Source organism: Peromyscus maniculatus, chromosome 1, assembly GCF_049852395.1.
Source record: "Peromyscus maniculatus bairdii isolate BWxNUB_F1_BW_parent chromosome 1, HU_Pman_BW_mat_3.1, whole genome shotgun sequence".
Taxonomy (NCBI): domain Eukaryota; kingdom Metazoa; phylum Chordata; class Mammalia; order Rodentia; family Cricetidae; genus Peromyscus; species Peromyscus maniculatus.
The window spans coordinates 95,626,937-95,640,963 of NC_134852.1; the positions used below are offsets into that span (position 1 = coordinate 95,626,937).

Here is a 14,027-nt window from a genome sequence, read left to right on the forward strand (position 1 = left end):
ACCTCAGTGTGTAGCGCTCGCTCTCGTGATTCTCAGTCCTCAGAACATGTGCACTGGGTCAAGGTTAAAGAACGACATTGTAAATAGCTCACTGGGGAGTAATTTGTGTCATCACTCGAAGGAGAAAACGGCAAGCCATCCATGCATCTTTCCATTGGACCAAAGCCTAAGCACGCAACTGGCAGAGGAGGCTTCTCGTCCGGGTGTAAGCAAAGAATTTACAAAAATAAAGGGAAAACTGGATGCAGATGCTCTCTTCAATTAGCATCCACTGAAAAGGCAGTGAAGAAGGACAGAGCTCAGGCATGAATTTCCACTCAACCGTTTGCCACTTCTGGGGGAGATGTGTGTCATTCTTTGGTGAAGCCGGAGGAAACTATTTTAATTTTCTCAAGCACGCTGGGGTTTTGCAATCAAGCTATTTTTAACCGAAGGCTTTACAAAGTCTGACCATCACGTGAGGTTTTTACCGAGATCTAAATCATAGCACCAGGAAGCAATGATTCAGTGTCTCTCAAAATGTTCCAAACAACTCAAAATAATTATATCTTCCTAAAAACAATACTATTCCTGGGCTATTTTTGTCATAGTTTCTTTCTCTCTCTCTCTCTCTTTTTTTTTTAAGAAGGGGGGGGTCTTCTGTGGACTCACTGCTTGAGTACCAAGGTTAAGATGAAAGATACTTGATGAAGGAACTGAGACTCTGGCAGAGGGTTTAAAGTGCGGATGCTGTGCGTTCACCATCATCTTTAACACTCTGTTTGTTGGCCGAGTAAAGTCAAAAGTAGCTCTTCATCTCTCTGACGTTTTCTCTCCTAGGCATAGGGCAGACTAGACTGTAGTTTGTTTGTGGTCTCTTTCCTCTTACTCTTTTGCTGTTGTTGCTCCCAGAGATCATTTTAGGATGTGGGAGTTCTCAGCCTCTGGTTCCTATTGGAACCACAGATTTGCTTTTGAAAATACAGATTATGGAACTGGAGAGATGGCTAAGAGGTTCAGAACACTTGTGGCTCTTGCAGAGGACCTGGGCTCAGATCCCAGCACTCACAGGGCAGCTCACATCAGTCTATAACTACAGTTTTGGGGGACCTAAGTCCCTCTTCTGTCCCCATAGGCACCAGGTGTGCACCTGTCTGGACATGCTTCTGCCAATGCAGACAGAGCAATGTGGCAGGTCTGATCCAGGGCAGGTGGGAGCTGGCTAGACTCATGTATCAGGTGGTGAACTGAGTCAGAACAAAGAAAGGCAGATGAAGAGAGACAGAAGCCCAGGCTTAGAACCCAGGCAGATATGAAACATGGGCAAGAATCACGGGAAGGTAGGCTGGCTGCTTGGCTCTGATGGTCTGAATTCCAACCCCAGCAGATCTGAGTAGTGGAGGCAGGAATACACTGCTCTTCATCCCACCTAGGGAAGACTTAAACCCAGTTCAGTTAAGTGGTTGGACTGGAAAGCAATGAAGAGGGATCAAGTAAGAACCAGTAGAGGAATTGGGCAACATGGCTCAACCTACACCACGTTCCCAGCTGAATGAGCACCATGCCAAGATGTTGAGGCACGTAGAGTCACAATCCCCCCCCCCCCCCGACTGCAAGACCCATCCTTGTGATTTCAATACTATTGACTCATAAGGCAGGGTGGGCCATAGTTCTAACATTAACAGTCCTGAATATGCTTAGTTCCAAGCAGGTCACATTGCAGTAGTCGATCTAGGCAAAGAAGCTAGGTGAATCCAGGGGACCATCATTAACCACAAACACACCACAGGAAGGGATAAGCTGTGTGGCTGGACTCAACAAGAGCTCAGGGACATTGAGGGGGATTTCCAACTCCATCTATGGCCAAACTTCCTTCTGGTAGAAACTATTTATTGGTGAACACACAGGGCAGCTCAAAGTTGACAAAGGCCATCCTCCTTGGTTACAGAAAGAACTAGAGCCATTGTGTCAACTCTACTGATTGTTTATCTGTTTGTGTTTGTTTTTGCTTTTTGAGATGGGGTCTCTCTGTGTAGCCCTACCTGTACTGGAATTTGCTCTTTAGACAGGCTGGTCTCAAACTCAGATTCACCTGTCTCTCTTTGATTGGTTTGTATGCCTATAGTTCTCTTGGATATAAACACTTCCTTCTGTCTCCACTTTGTTACCTGGACTTAATGTAATGCTGTACTCTCCAAAATTCACATCCTTGTAGAATTTTGTACCTTCTTTGAAAAAAAGGTCTTTTTAGTTATAATGAAGTCACACTGGGTTAAGGTGGGTGTTAGTCTAACGTAACTGGTGTCCTGATTTGAGGTGAATTTAGACACGAAGACACCAAGTAATGAAGGAGGCACAGATCAAGAGGCATCTACCAGGACAGGCAGGGGGGAGGCTTACACCAGATTTTCACCCAGAACCCACAGAAGGAGCCAATTCAGTTTCACACTAGGTTTCCAGAATTCTGGTTTCCAGAACCGTGACAACAGAAGTCCTGTTGTTTAAGGTGTCCCAGATTATGGTCACTATAGCAGTCAGAGGAAACACATCACCACCTAGCCCCAGCCTGCATCATCTCTCTTACCTGGATAACTTCCATACCTGTATGAGCTGAATCTTTCCATCTCCTGAGGCACCCCCCTGCCACATCTTCCTGAGATGAAATCTCTGTATCCTCCTGAGATGAACTCTGCCTCCTACACACAGCCGGATTGTCTTCCCACGCCCATCCTCCATTCTATGGCCACAGTGAGCTTCTCACATACAACAGGGACACAGGATCCCTTTGGCTGGAAACCCTTACACGCTAAGACTCTGGGAAAAAGCACCACCTCCCTCCATTGACAACCTTACCTGGTTTACCCTTGACTTCCTTGCCAGGTCTTACAAAGCAGCACTCACCCCCATAGCCTTCTCCAATCCAACTAGACAGGTCCAATGCACATTATTGGCTTTCCTTGCCCTTAAGGACTTTACCCTATGTCCCACCATGTTACATATAGTAAACATGACTCTTTCTCTGGTACCTGTGCCCCCCTAAACTGTAAAGTCCACAAGAGCTTGGCTATTTTGGCTTAATTCATTACCATATCCCCAACACTTAGTGTAGTATCTTGATAAAGTTGGTGTTTGGTGAGCTTTGTGTTTGATGGATGACTGAATGAAGTCCAGCTTTTTCTCCCTGTCCTCTTTACAAGCCTGTGCTGACAAGACACTTTCAGGGGACAAGAAAAGAAAGTAACCAGGGCCAGCAGGGATGTTTGGAAGGCCAGCCATCTATGTTAGTGGTTCAGTGACGTTCTCGATGATTCAGAAATGAATAAAATGCCAGTTTCCAAACACAGCCATTACTGCTGTCCCACAGATTAGCTCTTGGAATGCTCTGTGTTGGTCCTTAGGGGATACACTGTTATCTGTATCTACAGACGAGGAAGTGAGTCTATCGAAGCTAGTTAGTCCTCAAGGTAAAGACTCAGGGGCTGCAAATGTCACAGGGCCAGCTGACCAAGGGCAGGATCCTCCATCTCCCCTCACTGCCTCCCCATGTCCCCGTGACTCCTCCTCATCTCCCCCTTTGGTCCGGTGCTTGGGTCCCACCAGACAGCTCGTGGGACTTTTGGCAGCATGCAAGAAAAGCGTCTCTGCAGGAAACTGCAGTGTGTGCAGAAACACGGCTCCGGCTTCTTCACCTTTTGTGACATCCCCGTGATAATGAACCCAGCAGCTCAGGCTGGAGGTCTGTCCACATTCATGAAATAGCTTTCAAAGGAAAATATGAGAGAAAAACACAAACAGTTCCGGGGGCATCAGCATGCTATGTATTCATGAAGCAGAACACAGCAGGTTGTGTAAATATTTAACAACGAGAAAGAACTGAACCGGCTCCAGGGAAACATCTGGGATGCAAAGCACTGCGGTTTCCAGGGGGAGTGTCTCTGTCAAGAGGCAGAACACCTAGCTGTGTGCTCAGTTCCACACTCGTGTGCACTTACTGGGCACCTCTGACAGCCCCACTGCAGGCACTTTCCCTGCAGCTTGTGTGTTTACTACAGAGCTGGCCGATTTCCAGCGGCTTAACTCAAATAAACAAGCTTTTCTAACCATTAAGATGTTTCATTTCCCCTTCAAACAACAGAAACTCAATAACAGTGTTAATAGTTGAGTTAAAATCCAGAATTATTCTTTTTTCTTCTGCGTTACCTAATATGGCAAGAAATGGACTGCTGAATGTGTTTCGGGTTTCAGAGTCTGGCATTAGTCCAAAGACTAAGTTGGGGCATTCCAAAGAAAATAAACTATGTATTTGAAAATATGGTTTTCATGAAGTTACCTTCATGACTGACAGTTGGAAATACACCATCTTCTTCCTGAACTGATACCACAGGGTGGACTGCATAATTCACAGGACTCCTGTGGGACCAATTATCTGCCTCACATTCTTCCCCTGAAGGACCCAAGTGCACGGCTCCATTCCACACACTCTGTCCTTGCCCTCTCTTGTGAAGTGTTACCAAGGCAGCTCAGCTGCCTTGGGTGGGCTGAGACTGAATGGTGACAACTCCCACTATTTTCCCAGGCCCACTCATCCCATCACGTGTACTCTGTCCCAGGCTGGTCTGCGGAACATCTGGCTTGTTCTCCCAGGGTAGTAGAATGGGTATCCCAGAGGTTCCTTCCTCTTCCGTCTCACAGCGAGGTGTGTTGCTGATGGTGAGAAGTGCACTCCCCAAAGTCCTGGCCACATCCTCAAAGAGCCGGGCAAACAGGAGGACTGTGGAAGTTGCTGGGGCAGACCATCATCTCACGCCAGTCGCACATCCAAAGACTTCTCCTGATCCTAGCTACGACAAACCCCCCTTTCGCCACACTTCACTAAACTAGTCAGTTTCCTTTAAACTTTAATGTGCATACAGATACCTAAGTTTCTTGGAACTTATTCTGGTTTGAAGATAAATTGTCATCCCTCCATGCCTCCCCCAAACCCTCATGTATTGAGGTTAGTCCAGGGTAAATAGTATTCAAATAAGGGAAATACAGAGTGTGGATTTGGGGAACTCTACCTTCATCAGTGAAGACCCCTCATGGATTAATCTATCCATGACTCAAAAATCTGAGTGGATAATCATGGGGGATGAGTATAGGACTATGGAAGGTAGAGACTAGTTGGGACAGTGAGTCATTGCAAGAATGCTGTGGAAAAACATTTCTTGTCCTGGGGCTGCTGCCTGCCCTCCCTCACCTCTCCCTCTTTCTCTCTCTGCTTCCTGGCCACTCCAGGGTGGGCAGTCTCTGTCACATGATATTTGACCTGCCTTAGTCTCAAAGCAATGGACCTGACCAACCCTGGGCTGAACCCCTGAATCCATGACCCCAAATCCTCCCTCCTTTTATTTTCTGAGAGCCTTGTGAAAATGCAGACTGGACTCAGCAAGGAGTCTATGTTTCAAGAAGCTCCTAGAAGATTTGGGTGCTGATGGTCCCCAGAACACTCTTGCCAAATCTCACCAAGATCGACTTGCCCAGTACAGACAAGTGTGAACAGAGCTCCATAATTAATAAGAAACTTCCCTAAATCTTCTATCCCCTACCCTTCCAAGGTGACTTAAACAGAGGTTAAAGAGCCTGATGAGGTCAAGAATAAAGGGAGACCCAACCTGAGGAATTTGACATAAAATTTCAAGATGGTGTCACAAAGTTGGTAAGTCTCAAAGTTCAGTGTGCGCCTCAAGAGCTGGGGACATGGGGAGACAGAGAGACTACTTTGTCTTAGTTTCTGATTTAGTGGGTCCAGGGTGAGCTGAGACTCTCATTTCCAGCAGGTTCAAAAATGATGTTCACATAGCTGACTGAGAACCACTGCTGGAGATGAGAACCACTGCAGGCAAGGTGATGAGACGCCCAGACTGTCTGTTTCAGTCTCATGACTCTGACACTGTCTACTTTCATGTACCCCTGAGCCTTCAATGCTACCATGACCTGCTTGGTAGGAGTTGCTGTACTGGTCTGATTGCTGGCACTTCAGGGATATTGGCAGCAATCTCGATGCTCAAGACTGTAATGGGGCAGAGGAGGCCAGAGAATCTAAGCCTTTCATCTCTCCTTGGTGCCTCAGAGTCATTGCCTGGTCCAGGCCCCCTCGCCAAATGGGTGAGGATATCTGCCAGTTCTCTGTAAGTGACTGGAGCTAGCGCAGTGTGGGGGGAGTTATTCTCTACCGTGGGTAAAAAACGCCATAGAAATGTAAGTGGATTAATTGTAGGCATTAATATTTCACTGTTAGGGTTGAATGAGAAGATGAAAGTCACAGGCATCCAGAGTCCCACAAGTGTCTTCTCTCCCCCTCCTGAGTGTACATGGCATCTTGAAGCTCTCATGGAGCATGTCTGATAAGAGGCTGTGAGCACAGCTGACGGAAAATGGCTCCCTGGTGGCCGGCTCTCAGAGCAGCTATCTGTGCCCAAACCGGAGCCTGGCCAAATACTGTGATCCAAGATCCAAAGCATCCCTGGACTTCAGCAAATCTCAAAGGGAGATAGGGAAGCTTAATCACAGCTGATTGGGGGTGAGTGACTCATGCACTGGGGCTTTCCAGCTGAAGCCTTGGGGACCAACCCAGCTTGGGTTCTCCCCAAATTATCACAAAGAATCTAGACCGCAACAGTTGGGAAATGGGGGGCTTATACATAAACAGAAGCTGTGAGTGTCTATAGGTGAGGAACTGGAGGCTGGAGAGGACCCCCATACACACCCGTGTGACTTATCCACAGTTGTACAAGACAGGTGTTTATGAATTAATGAATAAATGGTCATTGAAAAAGGAAGGAAGGGGGAGAGGGAGGGAAGGAGGAAGGAGGGAGTTAGTTTACTCTTCATTTGTACCCATTTCCACCATTGGGCAGTCTTTTCCAAAGTTAGTCCCTGTACTGATCCCAAATGCTGACCCAGTTACCTGAACACAGGAGAACCTGTAGATCCCCAAGCACAACAAGGCAGCACAGGGGACATGGCCCAAATGAACTTCCTCTTGGAATGCCCACAGATTAACCTCGTCCATATCTTCCTTCTGACTGGAGAGACCCGGGGCCACTCCTCCCAGTGAGGTGCTGGGGTCATTGGCAAAGCGCCTCCCGTTTCTGCTCACCAGAATCAAGGTTTTCCAGAGTTCAACCACCAGAAGACACTGAGAGGATTGGCTCCGTCCATGTCTCCTGGGTGGTGTCTCTGCTGCCCCCCCTGCCCCCCCCCCCCCCCCCCGCTTGCTCTCTGAACCCAGTGTTTGGGCATATCCAGTTACAGCTAGATACCTATTGTCACCTGGAATGCCCTGGGCCCTCCCCCACCCTCCCCCACTGAGAGTGACCCCTCAGATCACTCAGAGGATATGAAGTGGTTATTTCTGCAGCCCCCTTCCCCACAAGGCACTCCTTATTTTTGACAACAGTCCCTCTCCATCAGGGTCGCCTTAAACACCACTCACTGCTCAGCGTCCCTCCTTCCTCTGAAGAGTCACTTCAACTCGTGAGTCCAAGTGCCTTGGGCAGAGGCTAGCCTCGAAGCCTGAGCCTTCAGGATGGGTCAGGGCAGGAAAGCAGAGGGGTCGAAACAGAGCTAAGAAAGGCAAGCCGAGAACACTCACAGAGACTTTGGCAGAAATCCTTCTGCCTGTTAGGTACGGCACAGCCAGAGGCTCCAAGCCCAGAGTTGCATATAAATGCGAGGTGTCACTTGAAAGCCCCACATGAAACAAAGAAAAGCTGGGATTGGATCAATTCACATTGTTTGATAGCTATGCTTCACGAAGCTACTGTGGATGCTGGATGAGTAAACACCTTTGCTAAGGGAAGTTCAGTGTTAGGTTCCTGCAAGTCCCAATTCATGTTTTTGTCAAACAGTCAGTACAGAACCTGGTCTTTTGTTTGTTTTTTGTTTTTGTTTTTGTTTTTGAGACAAGGTTTCTCTGGGTAGTTTTGGTGCCTGTCCTGGTTCTCGCTCTGTAGACCAGGCTGGCCTCAAACTCACAGAGATCCGCCTGGCTCTGCCTCCCAAGTGCTGAGATTAAAGGCATGTGCCACCACCGCCCAGTGAAAAGAATTTTTTTCTGCAATAAAAAGATCCTTCTAAGATCCTTCTCCACTGTGTACACATAGAGCATCCTCTCCCTCAGCCTACCTTCAGTACAGATAATGGTACAGGTCCAATGAATGGGACATCCACTTTCTAGGAGAGAGGGTCAGAGGAAAGACCCTCCCTTAACGAAGGAGTTTTCCTATTCTAGGTAAGCCATCTCTATTCTAGCAGGCCTTGATTAGCTCCCTGACCCTGCACCTTAACTCCCTCAAGTGGCTCCTATTTACTTATATCTGACCTCAGACCACAGAGGTTCAGGGATAGAAGGATTTGAGACCCTTATCCAATAATCAAAGGCATCAAGGAACCCTTAAGACTTTTGAATGAAAAAAGTTATATTAAATGTCCATGTTGGCTGCTCAGTGATCAGCCTCTAGCCCGTCCTGGGCACCAGCAAACCCCATGCCTATCAGCATGCAGCCCTGCTGCAAGGAGCCCTTTCAAGCCAGCTCCTCCAGATCAATAGTCTTGTATGTATCCTGGAAGAGTCCATTTCACTATGAGGCTCTAAGGAAAAAAAAAATCCTGTGCCCTCTTAACACCTTAAGGACCAGGACCCATATCTCCAACCCCATCTTCTTTTCAAGAGGAACCTGGCCAGAAAGAGAGCTCAGAGCTCTGGCTGTCCACAGCTCACCGGGAGTCCTCTGGCATCTTAAGGGACTACTTACACTGCACCAGCTCTGGCTACTGTGACTACTGCTCACACTCCTCCCAAGGTCATTTTTACTCAGTCAAATGCATGAAGATTTCACTTAGAAATGTCCACAAGCCTCTGATGACCTGAACCTGCCCTGCCATTGGCCACCACTTCCCCTGTCAAATGCCCCAGCTAGGTCTTCTGCAGGGCTTGAAGAAGCCACATCCTGTGGCCAAATCCAGGAAGTCTGGGGAAAAACACAGCTCTTTCCAGAGGAGGTGACTTCAGCTTTAAAACCAACACTTCCTGGCTGACTTCTTTTCTCTCTCACAGTTCCCAAGTGTTGAACTTTACATTCTGTGTTGTAAGACGTCAGCCCAGAGAGGAAGCCACTGTCTGAGTCTGAGTTCTGTTGTGCTGTTCTTTTATTGACATGCAGAGACGGTTAAGACATAAACCCTGTCCCCATGCTAAATCACTATCCACTGATCACCAGCACTAAGAAAAGGACTGCCATCACTCAGAAATAGCTCAACTTCTGCCAGTTTGGACACCACCAGACTGGATTTGATTCTTAGTATTATGGGTAGACTTGCAACCCTCCCTCAAAAATTCATAAGGTTGAAGACTTAACTCCCAGAACCTCAGAATATGATTGCTTTTGGAGTAAGGCCTTTAAAGAGGCAATTGACATAAAGCCAGGTTATATGACTGGTGTCCTTCAAGGGGCGGGGGGGGGGGGGGGGGGGGGAGTATCAGGAACGCACACAAAAGAAAGACCATGGAAGATTCAAAGGGAAGCACCTGGAAACTCATGAGAGGTCTCAAGACACAAGCCTGCAACACCATGATCCTGGATGAAACCAACTGACTGCTTGACTGCAATTTCGAAGGTTGCTATCCTAATTCCCAAGGTGATGGGAGTATTAGGTCATGAGGATGGGACCCTTGCGACTGTGCCAGTCCTTTCTGCCCTGCGAGGACGCAGCCAGGAGGCATCATCTATGAGCCAGAAAGTGGGCCTTCACCAGATACATTTACTTACAGCTTGATTTTAGACTTCCTAATCTCTAAAACTACGAGACAATACACTGATAGAGATTTAGTGTGAGGGTGTGCACACACACACACACACACACACACACACACACACACATCTTTCACTTAATTTATGTGTGTGGGTATGTGAATGTGAGTATAGTTGCCTGCAGAGGCCAGAAGAGGGCACTGGATCTCCTGGAGTTGGAGTGACAGGCACTTGTGAGCTACCCAGTGTGAATGCTGGGAACTGAACTCAGGTCCTCTGAACAGCAGCAAGTGCTCTTTGCCACTGAGCCATCTCTCCAGCCCCATAGATATATTTAAAGCAACTGGTTCATAGTATTTTGTTGCAGATGAAGTGTACTAAGGAATTGAATTTCCAACCTCCGAACTGTGAGAGAAAATCAGTTCCTGCAGTTTGAGTTACCCAGTCTATGACACGTGTCACAGAGATCCAAATTGATTGCAATGAACAAATAACTCGCTTATTCACTAGGCTGCTACATGCAAAACACCAGAATTTAACATTGCACTAGAAAGCAACCTGAGAACCCCAGCAGCATACAGTACAGTCAGGGAGGAATACAGCATAGATGTATGCTATATAGAAGAATGCAAATATTTTGATAGAACAATTCTATAGCTTTTGTTATGAAAAAATATATTCGCTCTAATTTGACTGATAGGTTGGGGAACAATTGGAGAAAAAAATGTGAGCTTTGTGTTTGCTTATCCATGAGAAACAGTGGATGGACACAGAAAACTGCACCTGGCTGAACCAAGCCACACAGAGAGCCATATTATTCACACACCCCAGACATCTACCAGTAATGTCAACTCACCATGAGTTATCTACACTTGGTGTTAAAACTCCCCGTCTGACTTCACATGACTGTCGTTGAAGCATTTCATGAGAAGACACAAGTGACAAAACCTCTTAAGACCTGTTTCCCCGACCAGACGTCCTTTTCCAGGCCAAGCACCACGCTTAGTAATATTCATGAGTTTCCACTTGCCACCTAAAGCCATGCGGGCATTTTCAGCACGTTCCTACTTTTACTTGTATCAGCAATGGAGCGCTTTACTTCCAACGCGCTTCCCCCAGTGAATGCTACAGATCTTATTGCCTGTGTTTGTACAAAGAGGTGATTTTGAAGAAAGCGTCTGACTTACTTAAGTGTTTCAATAAGGAACTGTAGGTGGCTGAGGCCTGCGTTGTAAGTGATGTGTATCATACCGATCGATACATAGAGAACATATGGGTCTCACTAATGTGGCAAGAACACCTCCTACTTGCCACATGCACTAATTACAGGAAAAATTCAGAAAAAAAAAGGTGACACTAAACATTTTTAAGATATTGTAAATGAAGCCTTTGGAATATGATGTGACTTCCAGCTCCCCAATGTGTTTACTGGATGAAGAATTTTTAAGGTCAAAAGGCCACACACAATACAGTTACACTTACCTGTCATGGAGTTTTCCGAAGTGCACAGCTGCTCTCTCAGCTTCTCCACGTCGTCAGGGTGGACCTGTTCATAGAGGGTGCTCCCAAACCACTCCGACTGTGGCTGGTTCAGAACAGGTGTGACAGAATCTGACACATAGATGACTCTTCCTGTCTCAGCTGCCACCACAAACAGAAACCCATCAGCAGCTTCCAGGATGAGATGCTTCAGCTCCTGGGGAGAAAAGGCCATGGTCAGCAAGTGTACTAACAGATACAGATCCATTATCTTCTCTTAACTAGCAACCTCAACTTCCTTGATGTTGCTATTCATTCCGGTGTGCAAGGGGTTGCGTTGATGAACATCATTTCACCTGCTTAGCTCTTTTTTTTCTAGAGAAACGCACAAAACTTGCACCCTCCCTAAAATACACCGTCTTTTCTCGGAGAGAGTGGCTGGGGGTTGATTTCCAGTGTGGAGAAGTGAAAGATCAGGTAAGAATGATCAGGAGGTGCTGAGTTGCCAGTTCCCTGAGGCACTTTCCTCATGTACTGAAACTGCAGTCACGACCCCACAGAAGGGCCCAGCATCCAGTGCATGGCACCAAGGGTCATGGATGGCAGGAAGGAAGGAGAGTGAGAAGGAAAGAAGAAAGAAACAGACCATGAGTCTTCCCATTGTGTGGGGACACTGCACTCTTGTTCATCTTGTTCCTGAAGCCCGCTGTCACCCCACAGGGCAACAAATGAGGCTAAATCAACTCTGCTACACTGAGATAACCATGCCTAAAGGCAACTCAGTGGTAACTATCTGTATCCTGTCACACCAAGTGAAATAAAATGCCTGGGCTCCTGGACCGCAAGAGGTGTGGAGCTAATTCTTCCTCAAACACTGGAGTCGGCACCCACCACTCCAACCTTCTCGCACACTGTCCAGGCCTCAAAGAACAAACTCATCCTTTGGGGGCAGCAGTAAGCCAGCATTTTCCCCAGCCCAGACCCCAATGTTCAAATACAATCCCACGAGGAATGGTTACCACCCAACAGTCAGGGGCGGCGGCGAGGAAGCCAGGGATGGAACCTGGAGCATCTGGTCAGAGCGACCTCCTAGTGTCCAAAAGGGTCCAAGGACCCAAGTCCCTGGAAGACTTTAACTTTTGGGGCACAGCCTAGGAACTTTGTGGCTTGTATGCAGGCACCGGCTTGGGAGCAGTCAAACGCACTCAGCCTGGGAAAGCGAGGTGGATGCTGACAGTGCAACCCCCAAGTTTACTCTGTCAGCTTCCCATATACACTTCTGCTTCCTATGTCTCTCAGAGGCTTCTGTAGTCCTAACAACATCAGCATTTTCATTCTCAGTGTCAGGAAAATCTTCCCAACAGGAAGATCCTTTTAAAAAAAAAAATGGGATAAGATGTCTGGGGAAGGACAGAATTCTATGTCACCGGAGGAGGCTGAGGGGCTTTGTGTATGCACACATGTTTTAATCCAGTTTGCAAGGACTGCAGAGGTCTGGTAGGACAGAGCCAGCTCCACCCATCTCTTCCCACCCTCTCTCCTGAGGTTCATCATCTGAGAGCTCGTTATTCATAACTGGCCTTTCCTCCTTTCTCCAGTAAGACAGTGTGGGTTTAGGAATAAGGAAGTGTCGTCTATCCATGCTCTGCCACTCAGCTTCACAGCTCTGGTGGGATATTTAATGGCTTTGGCTTCTGGTATTTCATGAAGTTTACTTTCAGTGAAATTTCTGGAGGTTAAATGGGCTTTTGGTATGCAGGGCTTAGTGAGTGTGTGCCACATAGTAAGTCCTTGCAGGGCTCTGTAAATGTACACGTGACCAAGAGAGCGGCATGGATAGGGCACATGAATGTGTAGCTGCCTTCTCTCTGCCACCTCCCATAGCTGCTTACAGTCCTTTTTGTAGGGATTAAAGTTGGGCAAAACATTCTGTACTGACCCCAGTGTCAGCAGTACTTAGATACATTTCCAGCAAGTCACGTCTCACCACTCATCGCTCATTACGGTAACATTCCCACGCTAACCAGACTTTACGAGGATGCCTTCCTCACCGCACTCTCAGAGCTGGGGGCTAGCATGTTCTTCATTTTTATAGAGATGGGAATGAGGATGGAAGCCTGTACCTGAGCCACCATGTGCCACATCTCTAAGACCAAACACGGCTACCACCTTCTTCCTGAAACTCTCAACAGGCGGGATCAAGTGACCCCTGGGAGGATTTAAAGGGGAACAGCGGAGGTAAAGTGTCTGTCAGAACACCTGCACCAGACAGAGGGCAATGGAGTCAGTTTCTCTTCCTCATTCTTCTAAACCTGTGATCACAACACGGACAGACGCTCTGTGCTAGCAGGACTGCTGGTCCCTCACGCCTTCTCCACTCCCCCCTCTGTGCACCGTGCCCCTCTTAGAAGCCCCTATGCTGACTTCCTTTGTGCCTCTTCTGTGGCTCCTTCCCAGCCTCTGCCCTGAGCGCAGCCCCTGGTGCGAGCCAGGCCCTTCCGCTCAGTTTCACCTGAGCTCCACTTTCTGTCCTGTCAAACATTCCATGACTCCAGATTCCACACACGGAACACTTGGCTCCTCCAAATGAACACTCCCGACAACCATGTAATTTCACCTCTTTCCACTGGAGCCATTGGCTTCATTTATCTCAGGAAAGCTACGGAAGCCTGAAAGTCAAAGCTCCATGTTTAGTTAGACACGTCAACTAAAGCTTTAAGCACCAACTGATGCTCAACTATGAAGGACAAGGACTTGGCCCATAAGCCGCCTGGC

General features: G+C 47.5%; 1 protein-coding gene across 8 annotated transcripts in view; it reads right to left on the bottom strand.

Annotated features, from left to right (window-relative positions):
- Positions 1-14,027, bottom strand: part of Arnt2 (aryl hydrocarbon receptor nuclear translocator 2) — a 162,929-nt gene that overhangs the window by 85,114 nt on the left and 63,788 nt on the right. For all 8 annotated transcript variants that reach the window (XM_076546471.1, XM_076546468.1, XM_076546478.1 and 5 more), the window contains one exon: positions 11,256-11,469. In XM_076546471.1, coding sequence (XP_076402586.1) covers positions 11,256-11,469 — 214 coding nt within the window. The remainder of the gene's footprint in view (positions 1-11,255; positions 11,470-14,027) is intronic.